The 25183-nt window shown below is 37.9% G+C and overlaps 1 protein-coding gene across 4 annotated transcripts in view; it reads right to left on the reverse strand.

The window, feature by feature from the left end:
• GRIA1 (glutamate ionotropic receptor AMPA type subunit 1) overlaps window positions 1-25183 on the reverse strand; it is a 344210-nt gene that overhangs the window by 162313 nt on the left and 156714 nt on the right. For 3 of the 4 annotated variants that reach the window (XM_044661774.1, XM_044661773.1, XM_044661772.1), the window contains exons 3-4: window positions 17932-18171; window positions 11764-11948 (exon numbers count right to left, since the gene is read on the reverse strand). In XM_044661774.1, coding sequence (XP_044517709.1) covers window positions 11764-11948; window positions 17932-18171 — 425 coding nt within the window. The remainder of the gene's footprint in view (window positions 1-11763; window positions 11949-17931; window positions 18172-25183) is intronic. The other variant, XM_044661775.1, reaches the window with a different exon arrangement.

A 25183-nucleotide genomic window follows, 5' to 3' on the forward strand; every position in this document is an offset into this window, starting at 1 on the left:
TAATCTGAGGTCTGGATTTCAGGATGTCTGTGATTTTGGATGGGAAAAAAAAACATCATTATTCTCACTAATCTCTACCTGAAATTTAGCACTTCCTTAAATAATAAAAAAAAAATACCTACAATATTATTCCAAGAAAAAACCTATAGATTTCACTAGACTGTCAAAGGAGTCTATAAAATAAAATGAAGACAATTACATAAAGAACTGAAAAGTTAAGTGTCTTGCCCATGATTGCAAAGCCAATATATATCAGAGTCTCAAGTCTTGAATCCAGATCTTCCTGATGCAGAGACCAGGTCTCTATCCACTATTTAGGAGTGCTTCCCATAGGACAGATATTATTATGCAAATTTTGTAGATGACAAAATGGAGGCCCAGAGGGTTGGGATGATTCATCTAAAGTCTTACAGCCAATAAGAGTCATAGTGCCAACTCAAGTTTCCTTATGACCAATTCCACAACTCTTCTAAACACATCACAATATCTCTTCCCAAGTTTTTAAGACTCTATCCTAGAGCAGCAAACTCATGACTGACCAGAAAGAACAGGAAAAAAAGTATGTCCAAAGTCATCACAATTACAGAGTGAAGAAGAAAGGAAGAGATAAGGGTGTTGTAAGGATGAAGTAATGCTGTGTAAGAAAAGCATATCATTTATTATGTACCAGAGGATCAGGTCCTACTTTGGCCCTTAACCCACTGTGCAACTTCAGACAAGGGAAAAGGGCATGGGGGTGGGGAAGGGAATAAGCATTTATTTATTTATGCTTACTATATGCCAGTCACTGGGTTAAATACTTTTTACAGATGAAGCAACTGGGCCAAACAAAGTTAAATGACTTGCCCAGAGTTACACAGCTAGTAAGTGTCTGAAGCCAGACTTGAATTCGAGAAGATGAGCCTACCTGCCTCCAGGCCTGGCACTATCTCCTGTGCTATCTAGCTGCCCCTTTTAAGATCCTATCTAGTGCTGATGTGTTCTGATAACATCTTCTATTTGTACCAGAATTTATACTTAGAACTTTCTTTTCTAAGATGTCATTGGATCATCATCAAAAGCCCATGAGTTAAGCAGGGCAGTTGTTATTAAAAATGAGGTAACCAAAGTAGGCAAAACCAAATATAAAATGTATCTTTTTTAAAAAAATATTTTTATTGATTAATTAAGAAAAATTTTCCCCATGGTTACCTGTTTCATGTTATTTCCCTCCCCTCCTTCCACACCCCTCCTGTAGCCAATGCACAATTCCACTGGGTTTTACATGTATCATTGATCAAGACCTATTTCCATATTGTTAGTATTTACACTAGGGTGATTGTTTAGAGTCTACATCCCCGATCATATCCCCACTAGCCCATGTGATCAAGCAGTTGTTATTCTTCGGTTTCTGCTCCCACAGTTCTTTCTCTGGATGTGGAGAACATTCTTTCTCATAAGTCCCTCAGAATTGTCCTGGATCATTGCATTGCTGCTAGTACAGAAGTCCATTACATTCGATTGTACCACAGTGTATCAGTCTCTGTGTACAATGTTCTTCTGGATCTGCTCCTTTCACTCTGCATCAATTCCTGGAGGTTGTTCCAGCTCACATGGGATTCTTCCAGTTCATTATTCCTTTGAGCACAATAGTATTCCATCACCAACATATACCACAGTTTGTTCATCCATTCCCCAATCGAAGGGCATCCCCTCATTTTCCAATTTTGCCACCACAAAGAGCGCAGCTATAAATATTTTTGTATGAGTCTTTTCCCTTATTATCTCTTTGGGGTACAAACCCAGCAGTAGTATGGCTGGATCAAAGGGCAGGCATTCATTTAGTGCCCTTTGGGCATAATTCCAAATTGCGATCCAGAATGGTTGGATCAATTCACAACTCCACCAGCAATTTTTGTCAAGTATCTTGATGAAAGGGATATAATTTGATATAATTCTGTAACTTTGAAAGCAACACCTAATTTGGTTTTCTTATGGAATTATGTAGCTAGTAACACATATAATCATAGAAACTTAGAGCTAGAAGAGACCTAAAAGACTATCTGGACCAATTGCCTAATTTTATAGATTAGGAAATGGAGACTCAGAGAGAGGAAATGGCTTCTGAAAGGTCACATTAGGACTTAATAATGGCAGCATTAGGATGGCCAGATTTTCAGACTTTAAGAACAATTAAAGTGTGAGTTGAAAGAACACAAGGCTTGGAGATGATTGCCCTGGTTTTACATCTCAGCTCTTCCACTCGTTACAAAGCTTTCTGTAAAAGAAGGGCCAAGGGTTTAACAGATTTCAAGTTCCATGAGTCCATACTGCAACACAGGAACAAAAGAGACTTAATGCAATCCTGAGCTTCATTAAGGTAAAAGGCTCCAAACATCTGTTGTACTATACCCTGCTCAACCCACAATAGGAGTATTGGGTTTGGTTTTGGGAGTCACGTAGGAGAAAGGACTTTGACAAGTTGGAGAGTATCCAGAGAAAAGTGTCCAGGATGATGAATAGAATGGCGATCATGGTCTGGTTTGGGCACTTTTAGCCTGTGGAAAAGATGATTTCCGATGACATGGTAGTCATCTTTTAATATTTAGAAAACTGACACGTGGAGGAGGGATTTGGCTTGTTCTTCATAACCATAGCAAGAAGAACCAGGAGTATAGTTCTAGAAAAAGACTCAGGGAGTCACAGAGGAAGATTTTGGTTTGATGTAAGGGAAACATTTCCTAACAGAGAACTATGCAATGGACTGCCTTGAGAGGAAAAAGGCTCCCTCTCTCTAGGTGTTTTCATGTAATGAAGGCTGGATGATTACTTGTTCGAGGGATTTTTTAGGGAGGAAAACCATTATTTCTTATTCTTCTGCATATTTAATAATGTAAAACATTTTTCTTATTAGTCATTTTATTAAAGATAAGTTGAACAATGAAAAAATGAAGAAAGAAAGTAAAATATAATATGTTTTGGTTCATATTCAGATTCCCTCAGTTCTTTCTCTGAAAGTGGATGGCATTTTTCATCATTAGTGTTTGGGGCTTGTCTTAGATCATTGTATTGCTGAGAATAGCGAAATCATTCCCAGTTGTTCATCATACAATATTACTATATTTACAATATTACAATATTATAATTACTTGTATGTAATTACTGTATGTACAATATTACAATAGTACTGTATGTATTGTGTCATACTATATTGCTGTTACTGTAAATAATGTTCTGCTTCTGCGAGCTGTACTTTGTATCAGTTCACTTTGCTGGGAGGTATTTTATTTTATTTTTTAATTTTTATTTTGAATATTTTCTCATAGTTACATATTTCATATTCTTTCCCTCTCCCCCAAGCCTCCCTAACCCCCCTTAGCCAACACACAATTCCACTGGGTTTTACATGTATCATTGATCAAAACCTAATTCTATATTATTGATAGTTGGACTAGTTATTGTTTAGTGTCTACATCCCCAATAATATCCCCATCAGCCCATGTGTTTCAAGCAGTTGTTTTTCTTCTGTGTTTCTTCTCCCACAGTTCTTCCTCTGAATGTGGCTAGTTTTCTTTCTTATAAGTCTGCTGGGTGGTATTTTAAGAGAGTCTTGTATAGGTAATGACCAGACAAAGTGGCCTCTGTGGACCCTCCTCTTTTTCAGATTCTGAAGTTGAAAGTGGCAAGGGCCTTTGGAAGATGCCTAGTCCAGAGATTATTTAGTCCAAACTCAAATAGAAATTAATCCCTGGTGGCTGCATATTGACTAAGAAAACCAAAACTTGGCATTATCTATGTTGTTTTGTAGTTATCTATGCAAAAGTCTGCTGGAGACTGCTGGAGAGTGCAAGAATTGATTATTACATTTGTCAAGTAAGCATTTATATCTTGAAAATACAACTCAAGTTAGGGTTTAATTTATTGTTTTGTCAAATGTCTAGACTTAATAAAAGTGATGTAGAAAATGTTAGTAATGCAGACTAAACTTTAAAAACATGTTGTACATATATTTCCCCCTGGAGAGCTGATTGGCAGACATTTAGCAGCACACCCTTGTTATGTGTATGCTCCTGGGCAAGTGCATTTACCTCTCTGGGCCTCAGTGTTTTCCTCTGTAAAAATAAGGAGGTTGGACTAGCAGTTTTCAACTATGCTTCTGCAAAATCCCCCAGTACAATAAGAATCAGATTTAAATGTATTTGGAAAATAATTCACAAAATAATTACAAATAGAATACAACATAGATAATGCTAAATTATGGTTTTCTAAGTCAATATAAAGCCACCAGGGATTTGTTTCTATTTGAGTTTGGATTAGATAATCTCTAGACTAGAAAACCTCTAAGGTCTCTTTCAACTTTTAATCATATGATTTTAAGTCCTAATTCTGGCACTTTGCAGTAAGTCTGTGGGCAAGTAAGTCACTTCATCTCGGGGGAACCTAAACTTTCTCTTCATTCCTCATTCCAAAAGGTAATAACCACAGCTGTACATAGGTCATGGGACTTTTGAGAGAGAAGTGCTAAGCACATATTATGTGAAGGCAAGCTTTCTATTCTTGCCATTGTTTTCACTATATCACATTGGCTAGATAGAAGTCTCCAAGATTCTCAATAGCAACTATGATATCTAATGGGGGCATACACATTAGAAATAGCCCTCACAGAGGAGATCCAACAAATTATGTGTGACTAGGGTAAAATCTGCTCTGGTTTCTCCATCTTTTAGTCTGCAAAATGGGGTAATAAACTTAATCTACTGCTTATCTCACCACAACTGCCAAGGAAATATAAATACATATGAGACACACTTGAACTTTTCTTATAACTGAATAAATTTTCAGGGTTATTAAAATCCATACTCAGGCATCTACTTAATTGGATGTATGTGAATAGCGGCTCACACATTTTTATAGGAGGATAATTAAATGCAGGAGCAAACAATGGATTCTCCGAAATGGAGGTTAAGGCTCTGAATTTCTAGCCCCAGGAATTCCAAACCTACTGGGATGATAATTTTATGGATAATTCCTCATAACTTCTTCATCTTGTTGTCACATGGGTTGATGCACTTTCGACACTGAGATATATTTATTATAAACCTTCTAATAAACACAAAGCAGTCAAATAAAAACACACTCAGTGTGAAGAATCATATTTCCCAGTATGAAATCTCCCCTACAGCCAGGTCCATTTTCTTTATCCCTCACTTAGTTCCACCCCCACCCTGATTCCAGTGGTGAGATTGAAAATGCTAGAAAAACACAAAGGCAGGAGATCTGGGTTATTATCCAGTCCCAGCCAATAGTTTGCTGTGATCTCCTCTTGGGAATTCATTTTCTTCATTTCTAAGATGAAGGAACTTGGACTAAGGGATCTCTAAGGTCCTTTGTGACCCTGATATTCTACAACCTTAAACAAGTCCACTAACTCTTCTGAGTCTCTATTTCCCCATCTGTAAAATGAGAATAATTGTTTCTATCCTGCCTATTTTTATATTTTTAATTATTATGTATTGCATAAATAATTATTTTGATATCCTGCCTATGACGCTATTGTGAGCATCTCATGAGATAATGAACAAGAAATGCCTAAAAGTATTGTGTAGAAATCTAAGTTTTTAATATTAGACATGGTTTAAAAAAATGTTCTAGGTAACTATAGATCAAAAAAAATAAAGATCTCAATTTTAGTGACTGGTCTAATTTGCTTTTATAGTAGAGTTCATAGACTAGAAGTCAGGTCAACACAATAATAACACTTTTCTTATTTTCCAATCTATTATGCCATATGATAAGTGAGATATTATATGTAAAGTACTTTCTAAATTCTGAAGTGGTTTATAAATATTAGCTATTATTATAATTGTCATCTGTATAATAGTTTTGGGAATTTTTGGAGGTAAGGCTTATTAGACTCATTTTACTGAAGAGGAATCTAACACCCAGGAAAGTACCCATCGTTCCAGAGTGATTTAAGGGACAAAGCTGGAAACAGGTCTCAGGTCTGATTGTTTCTAAGCCAGGATGAGGCTCATAAGATCATGGTTACTGTCATATTCATGAAATTCTATTTAGGACTCTCCACGATAGCAGCTTAAACCAGCCACGTGAGCTTTTGTGGCAGTTTTTGTCTGTGATATTTCTCTTTCCCATATCCAGGAGATGATCTCTGCCAGCCCATCTAGCTGTGAAGAATGAACAAGAACAATAACGACCCTCTGTGATGCTTGTTACAATATGTTCATTATGGCCTCCATTAGCTTCCTATAATCAGCATGATTAGCACTTTATCTCAGCTCACTCCTTTTCCAAGTTAGGATATCAAAGCATAGAACCAGAGTATTCGTTCATGCTGGAAGGGGTCTTCATAAACAGAGCAGAAGAGATGGACAGAATATCAGATTATATATTCCAAATTCTTAATTTTATAAAGGAGTAAACCGAGGCAGCTATGTGACTCAGTGGATAGAATACAGGACCTAGAGTCATGAAGACCTGAATGCCAATCCAGCCACAGATACCTACTAGTGGTGTGACCCTGGGCAAGTTGCTTATCCTCTGTTTGCCTTACTTTCCTGCAAAAGAAAATGGCAAACACTGCAGTGTCTTTGCCAAGAAAACCCCATGGACAGGACATTCCACAAAGAGTTGGACACAATTAAATGAGTGAACATCAAATGGAGGCACAGAGTGGGGAAATGACTAGTCAAAGGTCTTTAGTCCATCAAAGCAGATCTGGGACTAGCAATCAAGATGCCTTTAAAGTGAGAATACAGTGGAATAATATGGCCAAGTTCTCAATACTTTCTAGTACAGGTTTGTGAGGAAAACAAAAACAACAATTCAATGTTGGTCAGTCAGGCAGAAAGCATTTTGTCACCTACTATATGCCAGGCACTGTGCAAAGCACTAAATATTATTGGAAATTAAGGATCTGGGGTAGAAAGAGTAAAAACTTTGGAATAGAAAGAGCTGTGATTGTTTATTCTTTTCCTACCACCAAACAAAATAATCATAAAGCTGAAGAGGATTTTCGAGGCCACTCATGAGACTGACTTGCTTTGTGACCTTACGGAAGACCCATTCCCTCATTTGGCCTCAGTTTTTTCTCAGTATAAAATAATTTGTTTGGATTAGATAACATCTAAGATCCTTTCCCACTCTCACAAATGACATTCTGTTTATAAGGTGAGTAAGGCTTTATGGCCATGAACTATATAGGATCCTAGGTTCAGAGCTGGAATGTTTTTAGGATTTTAATCTAATGTTCCTTGCTTTATAGATAAGGAAGCTGAAAGAAGGGCATGATTTTTTCAAGGTCACACAGTATTAATTGCAAATGTGGGAAGAGAACTTAGAGTCTAGGCTAAAACCTTGCTTTTTCTTGCCTTCTTAGAAGAAAAGACACCCAAAATGGTCTATACTGCATCAACTCCTGAGGGGACCCTGCCACCTGGAGACACAGAATCTCTTAACTTCCGACAGGCTGGAAGTAATACTGAGTTAGCACAGTTGACACCAAAACTTCGGTTCAATAGAACTGAAGACAGTTAACACATATGAGTGAAGACAAAAACATTATGCTTGATATTTACAATTGACAAAGCATTTTCTTATTCACGAAGAGACTCATTTTTGGATATGACCATTGTGAGAATTTGTTTTGCTTGATTATGCATATTTATAACAAGGGTTTTCACTTGCCTTCCCCCACTGTGTGGAGGGAGGTTCGAGGAAAAACAGAATTGCTAATAGGAAAAATAAAATTTCATTAGACAAAACAACTACTTTGTGAGATTTAAATAGTTCAAGTATTGTTTTCACCATTTAACAGATGGGGAAATTAAGTCTCAGAGAGGGGAAATGACTTGAATGAAGCCACACACAATTAATCTGTGTCAGATCCCAATCTGTTAATTTTTACCCACTAATCTTTCCATGCTCTCTTTGTAAAATGGTCCCAACTGGTTATACAGAATCGCTTAGAAATAAATCTCTGTAAAATATAATTTTTGCTAATTGATTTTATAAACATGCATTATTTATCCACCTAAATAAGCTCCATCAAACATTTATTTCTCCTAGCAACAAACCCGCTTTGTGGTCCCTGGGGAATCTGAAGAACACAGTGTCACGGTATTTTGTCTGGTGCACACATGAGTTGAGGTCATTATAACCCTTAGCACAAGGCACAATTTGCTTAGAGTGGGCCATGCAATCCAGTCTTTCCTTGGAAATATGACCATATTCTATGACTTAAGAGAAAAGAAAGCTATCTTGAAGATTTTCAGACTCGTGGTGTCCTCTGATGAAAGGGACAGTATTCTAGACCTAAAGTCCCTTCCAGGTCTCCCATTCTATGTTCTATTTGTCTTTCAGCCCTCATGTTCTTTTACCTGAGGTCCCTGCTAACCGTAACATTCTATGTTCTAGGGCCCCTTCATTCCAACATTCTATGGTATAACATTCTGTGTTCTACACCAGAGGTATCAAATGCCCTTAGGCAACACTCCCAAGTGTTATTCACCCAGATGAAAACGTAATTGGAACATAGTTAACAAATCAGATAAAAATGCAAATAGAACCACAGATACTGTTAATAAGTAGTTTTCCATTGTCCTAAGCTACAGTCCATTTCTAACATGCTATGCCCTAGGTTATAATAATATATATTCTATGCCTTTGCATCTTTTTGTTCTATGATCTCTGCCAGTTCCAGAACAAACTTTGTGTTCTAAGGCATATGAATTTGCTCTGACATGAATTTCTACTATTTATAACATGACCAAGTGTATGGGTCAACTTTTGGCAAGAATTAATAATTCTTATGATATTTTTCTCTGTTAGCTTGTGTGTGTGTGTGTGTGTGTGAGAGAGAGAGAGAGACACACACAGAAAGAGAGACAGAGAGTGAGTGTTGGGGGGTGGGAAGTGTTTGTTTTTTTTTATCATGCAAAGCCTTAAGTCTAGTTAATGCAGTCCATAGATTGAACAACTTGCTCTCCCTTCCCACATCCAGGGTCCCGGTGACTCTCAGATCTGGCTACCTCTTCCCTAAATTGTACAGCACCTGTATGATTCCTGTCCTCTATTTTTCAGACATTGTCATGGCAACAGAGTTGCTCCATGGTTGGCCCTCAGTCCTCTTTGCTGGGAGTGAGAGCTTGAGACACCTATGAGTCACATCCCATAATAGGTCAGTAATTGTCTGAAAGCTCATTGGGACAACTAACTCTTCTTCCTACCTCCATCCTTTCACTGATTCCTAAAAATATAGTGTTTAATATTCTTACTAGATGAACCACAATAGTATCCTACCAGGTCTTTCCACCCCCACATTCTCTTGTCCTTTATCCTTCACACATGGTCAGACTCATCTTCTTAATAATGTTAGATATTGTTATATCACTCTTCTGTAATGGTTTCCCAGGGTCAGAATCCTTAGTTTGTCATTCAATGTTCTCCAAAACCTACTCCTACTCTAACTTATCTCATTTTACTGCCCTCCATGGACACTACCCTTTCTAGCCATGCTGACCACATGCTTTCCTCTGTATTCATTCTGAGCTTTCTTACCACTATGCCCTTATTATTGTTACTGCTTTGGTCTAGAATGCCTTCTTTTTCTTTCTCCCCATGCTGAATTCCTAGCTGAGCTTTTAAAGTTCAGATTATACATCAATTCCTCTAGGCAGCCTTACTACTCCCCAGTGGGTGAAATGTCCATCTACCCGCTTGAAACTCATGAAATATCAGGTTTGCACCTCTCATAGACACATTTTATTTTGAATTGCACTTATATACACACACAAGCAAACATTTATATATTTTCTTACTGGGCTGTGAACTTCATGAGGATAAGGTTGGTGCCTTATCTAAATTTCCTATCTTGTTCAGTATATAGCCCAGAGTTCTGAATGTAGTATATACTTGGTAAAAATAATTGTGCATTTCTATTGAAATTTCTGAAATTCTCACATGAAGGGAGTCAGCAAAGAAATAAACATTTTGTGTTATTTTTCTGTGTATAACTTCATCTAGTTCTTTCCCAGGAATTCTAATTTTGGGGAGCAGGTCTGTTTTCAAGGGCAGCCAATAGTTGGAACAATATGGTACTGTATCACACAGGCATACATCCTTAGGTGTTAATCATATCAGCTCATCATATTTTTTGACCCTTCTGGAAAGATGGTATAGGCAGCCTGGGATCTCTGTAACTTTTAGAGGGATCCACAGCTCTGGCAGAGCCCTGTGGCTCCCAGACTTATAACTACCCATATGTTATACTTGCTGCCACTCCCTAGCAGAAGCAATAATAATAATAATAATAATAATAATAATAATAATAATAATAATAATAATAATAATAATAATAATAATAATTCCAATTTCCATAGCGTTTTAAGGCTTTCCAAAAAAGGTCTTCATAGAAACTCTGTGAAGTTATTATGCCCTTAATTTTTACATGATTGCACATATAGAACCTATATCAGATTGCTTGCCTTCTCAGAGAGAGGGGAAAGAATAAATGGAGGAAGAGAATTTGGAATTCAAGTTTTTAAATAATGAGCATTAAAAATTGTTCTTACATTTAATTGGGAAAAATCAAATTTTATGAAAAAAGATATGATTACTTTGTGAAATCTTATAATCCTCATTTTATGGCTGAAGAAGCTAAGACTCTGAGAGATGACAAAGTTTGCTTATATTCACACAGCTAATGAATATCATTGTGAGGACAGAAACCCAGGTCTCTTGTGACTTCTAATTCAGGGCTATTTTCCATCATGTAGTATCCTGCTTTCTCAGGCTATCACTTTATAAAGCAGTAGGGAGTATTCTTCATGTTCTCTCCTACTGGTGAATGCCACGGACCAACATTTAGATCTTCCTATTTCCTTTCTCTTCTGTTCCTCCTTCCTCCCTACCTTATCCTTCACTAGACTAGGTTCCTTTGGCCAGAGGTCCCACATCAGAAAGATGTTGCCAAAATAGGGCATTAATGCATTGCTGGTGGAGTTGTGAATTGATCCAATCATTCTGGAGGACAATTTGGAACTGTGTCCAAAGGGCTTTAAAAGACTGCCTACCCTTTGATCCAACCATACCACTGCTGGGTTTATATCCCAAAAAGATAATAGGGAAAAAGACAAGTACAAAAATATTTATAGCCACACTCTTTGTGGTAGCAAAAAATTGGAAAATGAGGGACTGTCCGATTGGGGAATGGCTGAACAAATTGTTGTATCTGTTGGAGATGAAATACTATTGTGTTCAAAGGAATAATGAACTGGAGGAATTCCATGTGAACTGCAAAGACCTCCAGGAATTGATGCAGAGTGAAAGAAGCAGAACAAGGAGAACCTTATACACAGAAACAGATACACTGTGGCACAATCGAATGTAATGGACTTCTCGACTAGCAGCAATGCAATGATCCAAAACATTTCTGAGGGACTTAGGAGAAAGAATGCTATCCACAACCAGAGAAAGAACTGTGGGAGCAGGAACACAGACAAAAAAACAACTGCTTGATCACATGGTTCGATGAGGATATGATTGGGGATGTAGATTCTAAATGATCACCCTAGTGCAAATATAAATAATATGGAAATGGGTCTTGATCAATAACACATGTAAAACCCAGTGGAATTTTGGGTTGGCTATGGGAGGGGGGAAGAGGGAGTGGAGGGAAGGAATATGAATCATAAAACCATGGAAAATTTTTCATAATTAATCAATAAAATAAAAATTATAAAAAGAAAGTTGTTGCCAAAATGTTACCTGGCCTAGGATGGCATTCAGACGCTCTGATTCACAGTCCACCACCACCAGCCGGTCCTTCTTCTTTCCTAGGTCTTGAAAGAGCATCCGATAGCCCTCCTCTGTTGTCGTCAAGATGTTGACAGCTGTTACTTGCCAGTTCTTCTCAGCAGCAGTGTCAAGGACTTTCTGTAGAACTGACAACCCTTGGGTGGAGAAATCAAGGAAAGAAAAAGAGAGAGAAGAGATTCTAAAGGAACTTGAAAGTTCATTAGGAAATTCAACTTCCATGCTCCACTTCCATTTGGGATGCCATATTCATTTGAGCCTCACTATCCAAATCCTACTTATCCTTCAAAGCCTTGTTTAGGTTCCATTTGTTCCAGAGAGCCATTGCCCTTCTATCCTAGTACCCCACTGACCTCATTCCTTTCTGAACTCCTGGGACACTTACTGTCCAAAGCCTTCCTGTGTCTACCTGCCACATCCTACTTCATATTTCTATATTACTTTATAGTTCAGAAAGCTTCCCTGTGAATGAGGTAGCATAAAATTTGCTTAATCTCAACAGGTTTAGTTGATAGAGAGTCTTGGAAGGAGAAATATGTGAGTTCTATTCTTGCCCCTGACACATAGTGGCTGTGTGACCCTGGGCAAGTCAATTAACCTCTTAGTGACTCCAGGCAATGCTCTAAGACTAAAACTTACATAGAAAATTCTGAACTGCACTAGGAGAAGAGATTTCTTCAACAAGGCATTCCCTAGCAATCACAAGCCTCATTCGTATCCTGGTTTATTTCTATCTTAAAAATGAGGAAATAGGGGGCAGCTGGGTAGCTCAGTGGAGTGAGAGTCAGGCCTAGAGACAGGAGGTCCTAGGTTCAAACCCGGCCTCAGCCACTTCCCAGCTGTGTGACCCTGGGCAAGTCACTTGACCCCCATTGCCCACCCTTACCAATCTTCCACCTATGAGACAATACACCGAAGTACAAGGGTAAAAAAAAAATGAGGAAATAAGTCTTGGAGTCGTTGAAAACTCAAGATGGTGACACAAAGTAGAAAAAACACTGGATCTGGAATCTGACCTAGATTTGAATCCCTAGTGCTACCAAGAGCCAGGTAGGATCTATGACAACCTACTTGTACTCATTAGGTCTTGGTTCTCTCATCTCTAAAATGAGGGGGTTGGACTGGATTTTTTTAACACTTTCTTTCAGTTCTAAATCCACAATCCTACAAATGTCTTCTCATCTGTCATATAGCTCACTTGGTCTCAATGCAGGCTCAAATTTTAAAATATGTCTTTAAAAAATTTAATGTAAATCTTTTTTAGGGGAGTAGTCTCTATTTTGGAGGGTCTGTTTTCAGACCAATCCAATAAGTGCCACTGTAAAATCACAAACTCAGGTTTGATTCCACACCCTGGTGCTATGTATGACCTTTCCTCTCAGACAGCTTCTCAAGGAAAGGGTCTGTGTCTTACTCTTCTTCCTGTCCCTTGGGGTCAAGCCTAGTGCTGGGCACCTAGTAGGTGCTCAATGAAAAGTGTTGACTGACAGACTCAGATATTTCTGCTGTTGCTGTTTCTTCCAAGCCTCTCTTTGTGTTTGCCTGGAGTTCTTTTTCAAAGCTTTTAGGTCAGACATTCAATGGGGCTCAGCCTCCCTCAGGGAAGCCTGGGTCACGGCTGGTTACCGAGCTACTTCTGTGTGGAAAATGTTTTTGTTTTTCTTCTCATTCCCCAAGCCTCATCACTTCACAAAGCGGTTCCTTCCTCTAAATAGCCCTTTTCTGGCTGGAACCCAGAGCTCCTGCTGTCAGACTCAGGAAACTGTCAAAAAAAGGTAACAGGAAGGAACAAGAGGGTGTGTGTGTGTGGGGTCTTCTTGTCTCCTGACTTTTCTTCTAACCTATTCTACACTTAAGCTGCCAGACCAGCTTTCCAAAATTTCCTTCTCTTCATATAATATCACTGCTCCGGAACTAGCAATAGCAACCAGTGTTCATCAAGTAAAACATAAAAATTTGTCAGTCTTTTTTTAAGACTAAAATGGGGCTGAATCCTACTCATTCACTTTATTTTCACTGTGACCCAATACTTACTCACCTATTGAAGCAATGAGTTCATCCAGAATACCAGAGTCCTAATCCTGCAGTTAGTCCCCTCCATTCATTCCTTGCTAGCTCCTTTGTTTATTCCTATCTTAGTTATCCTTCAAAGTTCATTCTATTTGCTCCCTGATCTTCCTAGAATCAAATAAAATATCAAAGATGGGAAAGGAACTTAGAATGTAGACTATGAGGGCAAAAAGGGACCAGCTACCCATGGAGGTCATCTAATCCAATCTCTTTATTTTTCAGATGAGGAAATTGAGACCCATAAAGGGGAAAGAATTTACTTGCCCAATTAAGATGTAAGCTGCGAAGCTCAGATCCTTTGATGCTGAGTAAGCAATCTGGGACACTGTCCAAGAAGGACTGATCACAGATTGTGTATCACAATGAGATTCTGAAGCCCTGCTCTGAGCCCTCCAATGGTTCTCTATTACTTAAAACTCCTTAGTCTGACATTTAAGGTCCTTCACAATCTGGTTCAAACTAATTTATTCAGACTTATTTCATATGTCTGTCTTTTACACACTACATACTGGCCAAAACAGATGATTCATTATCTCCATGCATTTGTATACAACATGCACCATCCACGGAATGGATTTTCTTCTTATCTCTATCTGCTAAAATCCTTTTCCTTTATGAAAGCTCTGCTCAGGTAATCACTTTTTCCATGAAGCTTCCACAATGATCTTCCTTCTCTTTTCCCCAACCCCATACTGGAATTTATCCTTCTCTTCTTTAAATCTCTCAGACCTTTCTGTTTGATCTCTCATGCATTTATCACTTTCTCACTGGTATCCAAGTTATTTGTATACATATTCAGTCACTACTTTGGGGTTGAAACTTGAAGTAGAGTTCTTTTTTTGATATCTTATTGTGGTGGGAAGCAAAGCAGAACAGTGGGGAAAGACTGGATCTGGAGTCAGAGGACTTGAGTTCAAATCTCATCTTTAATTTGCTACTTGTGACCAAAGAAAGAATAGGGAGGATCACAAAAGGTAAAATTTTGGATAATTTTGATCATATAAAATTTAAAGAGTTTTATTTTTCCACAAATAGAACCAACCCACCTAAAATTGAAAAGAGAAATAGGGAAATAATATCATTGCATAAAGTTTCTCTGATAAATGTCTTATTTCCAAGCAATATCCAGAACTGATTCATATTTATAAAAATAAGAACCATTCTCTAATTGACCAATAGACAAAACAATAGACCAAAAAATGGCCAGAATCACTGGCAATTTTTCAGTCCTTATTCTTTACTTCTCTGCAGCTAATTTGACATTAATGGTCTTTTACTATATATCATCATCTATGTCCTATTCCTTAACTATGGGCATACCCACAAGGCTTTGGAGTAGGTCTTCTTCTCAACTTCTATATCACTTATTTTTAGGGATTTCACCAGCTCTCATAAGTTGACTTCTTATTTCTACATAGATAATTTTCAGGTCTATATACCTGGTCCAAGTCTCTCTCTTGAGTTCTAGTCCAACAAAATCTACTACCAGTTGGATATTTTGAGTAGGATGTCCTAAAGACATTCAATAGGTCTAAGACAGAAATTACTAGTTCTCAATCTCATTCCTCTTCCTACTGTAACAGTCTAGGTAAGATTTGGATGGCCCTCAAGGGCCCTCTCCTCTCAGAGTCCAGGCTCCTTGGCCAAACTGAAGCAACAGCTATATTTGTATCTTCAAAGATGTTTACTTTCCTTATTTCTGTCCTATCCCAATAGGATACTCCTTGAGAGCAGGGGTAGTTTAGATAGTTTATATTTAGGATAGATAATTCTTTGTATTTGTAACTCTAGCACTTGGCACAATTTCTGGCACATAATATATATTTAATAAAAGGCTGGTTGTTTGATTGTTGAGGGTAGTACAATCTTTTCAGTCTTAAAGGTTTTCTATCTAGGAGTCATTCTTACTTCTCCTTCCTCATTCTCTAATTATATTCAATAACTTGCCAAATAATCTTGATTTTTAACTCCATGACATCTCTTGCATCTGTTCTCTCAAAAAAATCTATTCTTCCCCCTCTTCAAGTCAGAGCCACCCTATTTCAGGCTCTTATCACCTTTTAGATGACTTATTGCAATGACTTCTTAATTGGCCTCTCTGCTTTAAGTTCCTTCCTTTTAAAATGCATCTCTTACCCAGATGCCACATTTATATTCTTAAAGCTCAGGTCTGATCATATCACTCCCTTGTCCAAAAAGCTACAGGGGGTTCCTAAGGCCTCTAAGATCAAATACAAATTCCTTTGCTTGTCATTTAAAGCCCTTAATAATCTGGCTTTAGCCAACCTTTAGAGGTTCCTTAAAAATTCCTCCCTTTCACATACTGCATTCTAGTCAAACTGTTTTAATTGCTATGTATCATATACAACATTCCATCTCCTTGCCTTTGGGTAGGTTGTCTCTTATATTGAATTCATTCCATCTTTACTTCTACCTATTAGAATCTCTTGCTATTCTGAAAATGTCTTACCAGAGGTCTTTTCTGATACCTTCATGCACTAGCTTCATCTCTAAATCATTTTGCATATAATTATATATGCCCATAAATATGTATGTGTATAAATGTATATATATATTTGTATTTACTTGTATACCTCCATATTGTTCCTATCTAATAGAATTAAGCTCCTTGAGCTAGTAGACAGTTTCATTTTATCCTTATATTTCTAGTGCCTTTTTTTACTTTGTTTTGTGTAGAATAGGTATTTAAATAAGTTTGCTACCAGCACCTACTCCCTTCACTTGAAGACCTGGATAGGGACATGGGAGTCTTCAGCAGGGACAGCTCTAGCTTTAATTGGATGCACATTGACCTTACATAAATGGGATGACTAAAATATTACAATAAACTAATCTCACAATAGGTCCTTTAGAAATTAAGATGCTTATTTGCTGACCCTATGAGGTAGGTATTCTAAGTTTTATTATTTCCCTGTTACAAGTTCAGCCCAACATTTATTACCTACCTTAGGCAAAACACTGGAAGACATAAAAAATTGGGATAGTATATGGCCCCTGCCTTATCCAATTTACAGTATAAGACACAAATATAAATGACTTTGATATTCAATAATTCATAATTAATGTATTAGAGAGGTGTAAGAAAAGTGTGATGTGAGGGCCAATGGGGAAAGTCAGAACCAATTAGGGGAACCAGAGAGGCTTCCTGGAAGAGGCATAGACCTGTTAGAAATTCAGTGGTCACAGAGGAGGAAGAGTATAAGTGGGAGATGTGCTTTAGTTGGAATGCATTGAGTCAGGGAAGGGTGCTAGCAGGAGATAAATAGGACGGTGGTAGATTGGGAAGAGTTTGAAAGCCAAGCTAAGGACCATTTCCCCCTGATGGTAATGTACCTTTAATTTGCAGGAGGGAGTCTACATTTTTTTTCCTGGAACTTGAATCTCAAATTTTTGCATGATTTGTATTATTATCATCAGCAACAGCTTCCTTTCACATAGTACTTCACTGTTTTAAACTATACTTGCCTCACACTGACCCTGGGAGACAGCTAATGAGGGTTATCTTACTTTCATTTAAAGATGGGAAAGAAGAGGCTCTAAAAGGTGGCGTGATTGGTCCAAGGTCACACAGCTCATAAGTGGCCTTCTGATCAAATTAAGTGCTTTTTCCATTATGCCATTAACAACAGGCAGGCTTGGAAAAATGCAGGGTTTTCTTCCCAGATGAACAGAATATTAGATCTGAAGAGTTATATGTATAAAGGTTTTGGAAAGGATCTTAGAATACAGAACAGAGAATATTAGAGATAGAGGGCACCTCATAAGTCTCTTTCACTTCTGTGAGTGTTTGATTTAAAAAAATGGATAAAAAGAGGCCTGGGATTTCATGATAAGGTTGATACTTTAAGCCATTTTTGGCAATGTCCAGGGCATAGACTAATAATGGGGGTGTGAATTTTAGACAAAACATTTTAGGCTTTTGACTCCAAAGTGTGCAGAACTGTAACCCAATTCAAGGAACAACCCCAATTCCATTGAGATTTTTCTCCTTCATCCTCCACCTGAGTCTCAACTTCTGGCTGTGCTTACCCCGATCGGCGTCATAAATGTACACAAATTTCTGCCAGTCATAGTGGTCGATGATGCTGATGAGGGCATCCTGCAGCTCAGGGCGCAGCTGGAGAACAAACTGATTGGAAGTGTCAACAGGGAAGCTGGGCGTGATGAAGCAGACATGGAGGGCCCCACAGAAGGAGGTGAGCATGTTGACTGTCTTCCTCTCATAAAACCCAAAGATGGCGTAGACACCCTTGGAGAACTGGGAGCAGACTGGAGGAGAAAAAAGAATAACAATATTCAACAGAAATCTGGATAGAGGATATCCTTAAATCTGATCACAGAATGATAAAAAACATGAACTTACTCATAAAACCCAGACACCATATATGTACTGGGAGAATTTGAAGCAGATTGAAAGAGAAAGGGAATGAAAAGCCATTAAGAGTTAAATTGAGGGGACTGGATAGAATGATCTCTAAGTTCCCATCAAACACTGACATTCATTCTTAGGTTCTCTTCAATGCAATAATTTTCTGTTTTATATCTAATATCTTTTCCAGCTCTTATGTTCTACCTTCTAAAGTTACTTCCAGATTTAACATTCTTTTTTAAAGGTTCCTTCTAGCTGTGACATTCTCTGTTTTCTGGGCTCATCTAGCTCTGACATGCTAAAAATACTAACTTTCCTTCCAGTCCTAACATTCTATGTTCTAGGGTTATTTCTAGTTCTAACATTCTATATTCTTTTTTTCTAAAGTGGTTATAGTTTTATAGAATACTAAAGTTGATATGTTTCCTGGAGGTCATATTGTCTAATCTTTAATCAAGTTTATTAAAGCTACTTATAATATTCGTGGTTTAAAAGTATTTTCCCATTTATCATCTCAGCTGATCTTTAAAACAACCCTAGGAAAGTGAATGTCATTATTCCCACTTAAGAGATGAAGAAGGGGGCAGCTGGGTAGCTCAGTGGATTGAGAGCCAGGCCTAGAGACGGGAGGTCCTAGGTTCAAACTTGGCCTCAGACACTTCCTAGCTGTGTGACCCTGGGCAAGTCACTTGACCCCCATTGCCTACCCTTACCACTCTTCTGCCTTGGAGCCAATACACAGTATTGACTCCAAGACGGAAGGTAAGGGTTTTAAAAAAAAGAGAGATGAAGAAACTGAAGTTCAGAAAATTTCTGTTATTAAGAGTCTCATATTAGGCAAATCAGAGCTGGGAAAGTTCTCTTGACTCCTTAGGCCTTGGAATCCAGCTGTTTCCATGATATCATTGCTTCTGCCTACACAAATGATAATTTTTTTTTTAAATCCTGGGACTCCATTCAAGGAGCATAGGGCCACAACCAGTAGGCAACGGGTCACACAGTCGCTCAGGGTCACCCAGCTGGGAAGTGTCTGAGCCCGGATTTTGAACCTAGGACCTTTCGTCTCTAGGCCTGACTCTCAATCCACTGAGCTAACCCAGCTGCCCCTACTTTAGGTTGCAGTTTCTTTAGTAGATGTAGTTTTTACAGGGTGGGGTTGCTAGCCCCACGCCCAACCCTCCTCCTTTTTTCATCCTGGCTAGGGACAGTCCTTGGCCCAGGAGTGGTAAAGGTGGGCAACAGGGGTCAAGTGACTTGCCCAAGGTCACACAGCTGGAAGTGTCCGAGGCCAGAACCTCCAGTCTCTAGGCCTGGCTCTCAATCCACTGAGCCACCCAGCTGCCCCAAATGATAAATAGATATGTATAATTAGAAAATCTTGAACCTCTGAACTACATTACCCAGAATCCATTTCTTTTCATCCCTAACTTGCGTGCTTACGTTGTTTGTATATAGTTGTGTGTAACTTCTCCTTCTCTCTCTTTTCCTGTGTGCATAGCTGGAAAAATTGGTTTTCTTTACTGAGGTTTTTTCTTCCCTTGCTTCAAGTTTTTATAAATAAATCTTATTAAATATAATACTTGGGGTATTTGGATATTAATTTTAATTCTTACAGATAGCATAAGAAGAAAATTGTATTTTATTTTGAAGGTCATATGTTATGGTTGTATCAGTTATATTAACCTTAGCTTAAGTGGTCAATGAGTCAATAAACATATATTAGGCACCTACTATGTGTCAGCATCTACTATACACCTACTACATGCAAAGCACTGGTGATAAAGAAAAACAAAACACAGTCCTTACTCTCAAAAGGTTCACAAAGTGACAACATTTATTCAACTAATAATACTATTATTATTAATAGTAGTAACAGTAGCAGCAACAGCAGTGGTAGTAATAGCAGAAGAAAAAGAAGAAAAAGAATTTCTATAATAATATTTTTATAATGTTTTAAGGTTTGTAAGCACTTTAGAAATATGATTTTATTCTATTCTCACATCCACCCTGGAAAGTGGGTGCTATTATTATCCCCATTTTACAGATGAGGAACCAAGACAGATAGAGGGTAAGTGATTTGCTCAGGATCACACAACTAGTTAGCGTTTTAGGCACGATTTGAGCTCAGATCTTTCTGACTGCAGGTCCAGCACAGTTCACTGAGTATATTTATGTTCAGCTATATACAAACAAGATATACACGAGATAAATTGGAATTAATTAATAGAGAGAAGGCACAAGAATTAAGGGGAATAATCAGGAAAGTCTTCTTGTAGTTCAGATTTTAGTTGAGACTTGAAGGAAGCCAGGCCAACCAAAAGATGAAAATTAGGAGGAAAAGCATTGTAGACATGGAAGAGAGAGAGAAAAAGAGGAGAAGCAGTGGCTTGTTCAATGAGAGGAGTCCAGAGTCATATTGGATCAAACGGTATATAGGGAGGGGTGAGAGAGTGTAAAGTGTAAAAAGACTGAAAAAGTCTTTTATCACACTTGAGATTTAAGTGACCACTTATCTAGTCCTTTCTAGCTTTTGAGATATATAAACACACAATTAGGACTTTCTTGCCATATAATAGTCACTGTCTTGGCTCAGCTGTGTGAGAATCAGTGAGAGTCCCTTTCAGCCAGTGTTTTGATGCATTTGGATAAGTAGTTCAGGGTCTTGGAGCATGGTGTTAATAAGAATAAAATCATGAGTTCAATGTACACATGAGTCATACCCATGAAAGGCTTCCTGGAGGAGGTGGGATTTGAGCTGATTTTTGAACAATGGATGGGATTAAAAAAAGCAAGAGAGAAGGGAAACAACCCATAAGCAATATCAGAGATGAAACTATCTTATTCATCTAAACTTAATAATTGTATTTGTGTAACTTCTCAAGTTTTCCAAAGATCTTTACATACACCAGAAGATCTGTGTTCTAAAACTGACCTTGATATGTACTAGCTGTGTGGTCATATACAAGTCATATAAAATGAATTATCTAAGGTCACATAACTAGTGTCCCAGGCAGTATCAAAGACTTCTATCCAAGACTCCTGTCTCCAAGTCTGCTGCTCTTTCCAGTACTCTGCTGAAAAGAGGTAGCTAAGTCACCCATGGTTATCTCAAAAGCTTCCATCCAGCTGTCAAATTTCTATTTCCTTGAAAGGGAGATTAGTTAAAGACTCATCTTGTGGCAGCTCCACATTTGTTGCAAAAGAACAAAATTAAAAAAAAAAAAAAAGACAGGCTCAGTTTGCTTTTCTTAGATATAAAATTCCTGAACCTCTTTTGTGACCCTGGACAAGCTGCAGAGAATATAGCTATGACTTTTGTACAGTGTTATCCTAAATATGGAGTTTTCTTTCCTATGTTATTGCCAGAACAGCATAGCCTCACAGCAAAGGTGTCAAATATGGCGCATGGGCCACATGTGGCCCAGAACTCTTCCAAATGTGGCCCAAACAAGATTAAAATGCAATATTTTACAATATTAAATGTATTTAGCAAATGATATTTAACAAAATAAGTATTTTGGGGATATTTAGCGAGATAAAAATAGAATAGAATGTGGATATATAAATGTGTGGTTTTCTATGTCAATTAGAGACTTGTAGGGATCCTCATATATGGCCTAGTGGGCCTCTTTCTATTTGAGTTTATTACCAATGCCTTTGAGCATTATTAAAAGTTAAGAGGTAGATATAGGTAATTTTATTTTACTCATGTACACGGTCCCCAATTTTCTGTTTTGGGGAAAAGTCTAAGCTAATTGACACATCTCATAAGCACCATTTCTAAAAATTGCTTCACTTGCCTTAACCCCACATGAATGGCATGACAATAATAATAATAATTTTTAACAAGACCAATTAGATTGAGTTTCTTGCAATTATCCAGGCAAAAATCAATGAGTTTTAAACTAAGGTAATGTCTGTATGAGTGGTGATAATGGGTTGGATGTATTGGAGGTAGAAATGGCAAGATCTAGCAACTGATTGGTTATATGTAGTGAGAGAGTGAAAGGATAACATTGTTATTTTGTTATTCTAGGATCACACTGCTGAGAGACTAGGGAGATGATATCTTCAAAGAAGGAGGAAAGTTTGGGAGATATTGGGGAGTAAAGATAATGGCTTCTTTCTAAACATATCAAGTCTGAGATACCTGTTGGATATTTGGATTGAAGTCTCCAATAGACAATTGGTGTTTTAGAACTGAATGCCAGGGACAAGACTGGACTTAGATATATGGATGTATGAATAATCTGCATAGAGATGATAATTAAATCCATGGGAGTTGATGAGCTCCCTAGGAAAAAAAGAGTATAAAAGGAAGAGAAGAAGGCCTATGGCAGAACTTTAGGAGAGCTATAACAAGGAATTAAGTGGTTATGGATAAAAACCCGAGAATGAAGTAGAGGAGAAAGCTGACAGATGAAAGGAGAATGAAAAGAAAGTAATATCACAAAAACCCAGAGAGGAAAGAATATCCTGGAAAGGGAGGCAACAGAGTTAAAAGGAGCAGAAGTCAAGAAGGATGAGAACTGGGAAAAGACCTTCAGATTTGGCTCCTGAGGAATCATTCACAACGTTGGAGAATCATTGTCAATTGAATGATGAGGTCAGAAGCTAGATTGCAGAGATGAAGAAAGAGAGGAGAGGAAATAAAGGCAGCGAGTGTAGACAGCTTTTTCTAGGAAATTCAATGAGAGGTGAAGAGAAATATAGAATGATTAGCTTGAAGAAATAATAGGGATTAGTGAAGATTTTTTTAAAGATGGGGAGATAGGTTATCTTTGAAGGTAGTTGGGAAGTAACCAAGACACGGTATAACTTTGAAGAATTAAGAGAGATGAGACAGGGGTGGGTAGGTGATTAAGGTAGTAATTCCCTGGAAAAGATAGGAAATTGGATTTGGAATTCGTGTAGAAAGTTGGCCTTTTCACAGAGAAGGACCTCAGTGGTCCACAATAGGCCAAAGAAGGCAAGATTGGGGGACAATGTAAAGGGATTTTATGATGAAAGGGGAGAATGTGGAATGCAAAGCAAACAGGCTCAATTTTAAAAGCAAAGTTAAAATAAAAAACACAGCTGAGAGGGTGGGAGAAGAAGAAGTACCAAAGGCTTGAACAGAGAAGGATTTGGAATAACTTCTGTGATGAGGAGCTTACTACATTACATAGGAAAACATCTTAGATTTGGATAATTAGTATGACTGAGGTAATCTATTTTACATTGAGCTTACATACCTCACTATAACATCTATTATTAGTTTTTTTTACTGGTGTTTGGCACTAAGCCTAACAAATTTAACCTCTATTCTATGCGACTGCCCTTCATATATATGAGGAGAGATTTCTTTTTCTCCCCCTCCTGAATTTTTTTTTTTTTTGCCTAGATGCTGGGCATCTTCAGAGGTCTCAGCATAAAACCTAAGTTTTTCAATGATGCCTGCAATATTAAAAGGCATATACACGCCTACAGGTGATAATGGAGACAACTGTTGGCTTCCTAACCTTTCCTGACCTCGGCCTAGGGTAGCCACCCTTAGAGGAAATGGTTGTCTACTCTCCACCCACAAACCATTTGCTGTTTCCTCCTAATGAGGACACACTGTCCTTTCGAGGCAGACAATGCGAAGTATCTTGAAATGCCAATTGTAATTGCCTGCATTGAGATTCCCATAAATATGGATTTCTCCACCAGTAAGCATGCATCCTATATTTTCTTCCCCCCACCCCCCACCATGTTAAATATAGATTTGTCAAAATGCATGATCTGTCTTATGAGGTGAAAAGAATATTGGCAGTGCACACAATCCCCTGAAAATATTATAATATGATCTATGGTATTTTTAGGATCATTTCAGCCTAAGCCAGGATGAAATGTTTTCATTTCGAATCTAGATTTTTAAATATGTCATATTCACTTTTCTTAGGTCAGCCACTCAACTTTTTTTTTAACCCTTGTACTTTGGTGTATTGTCTCATAGGTGGAAGATTGGTAAGGGTGGGCAATGGGGGTCAAATGACTTGCCCAGGGTCACACAGCTGGGAAGTGGCTGAGGCCGGGTTTGAACCTAGGACCTCCTGTCTCTAGGCCTGACTCTCAATCCACTGAGCTACCCAGCTGCCCCTACTCAACTTTGAAGAATCTTAGGAAAGTTAGGGCTTGGGGGAACCTTAGAACATAGAACTTAAAGTTTCAGAGCTAGAACATAATCACTTTCACTAATGTAAGGAACTTCCAGGGAGCAAAGTCCCTTCATCTATGCAGAAAAGTAGCTGATCTGCAATACACACCCAGCTGCCTGGGACTACTGAGAGGTTCAGTGACTTACTCAAGATCATACAGCCACTATGCCTGGTGATACTTGTGACCAGAAGTTGGATTTCAAGGGGAAAATGTGGGAGATTTCAGCAACTTGCATTAAGTTGTTGGAAGAATTGCTAATTGTTTCAGTAGAGGGAATACCCATGCTGATGGGATCCTTTTTTGTGCCTTGCAGAAATGATATTAAAGTTTATACTTTATATGTGTATATATAAAGTATATGTAAATATATATATAAAACCTTATTAAAACCACATCATTCCCCAAGTGATCTTCTTTATGCATACCCATGACCACAGCACTGTCCTACTCAAAAACTTTCAGTAGCTCCCCATAGTTTAATAGCTCACATTTATGAATAAATAAATATTAGATTTATTATTATAATATAATATATGATATATTATAAATTATAATATTATAAATAAAATGTACGTATATAATCTCATTTGATCGCCCAAAACAACCCTGTAAGGAAGGTTCTTTTGTCATCTCTACTCAACAGTTGAGAAAACTGAGGTAGAGGTTAAATGCACAGAGCTATATTCCTTTGTGGGGCCCTTTTAGGTGCCTATAGATTAAGAATACCATGAA

This window comes from Gracilinanus agilis, chromosome 2 (assembly GCF_016433145.1).
Source record: "Gracilinanus agilis isolate LMUSP501 chromosome 2, AgileGrace, whole genome shotgun sequence".
Taxonomy (NCBI): Eukaryota; Metazoa; Chordata; class Mammalia; order Didelphimorphia; family Didelphidae; genus Gracilinanus; species Gracilinanus agilis.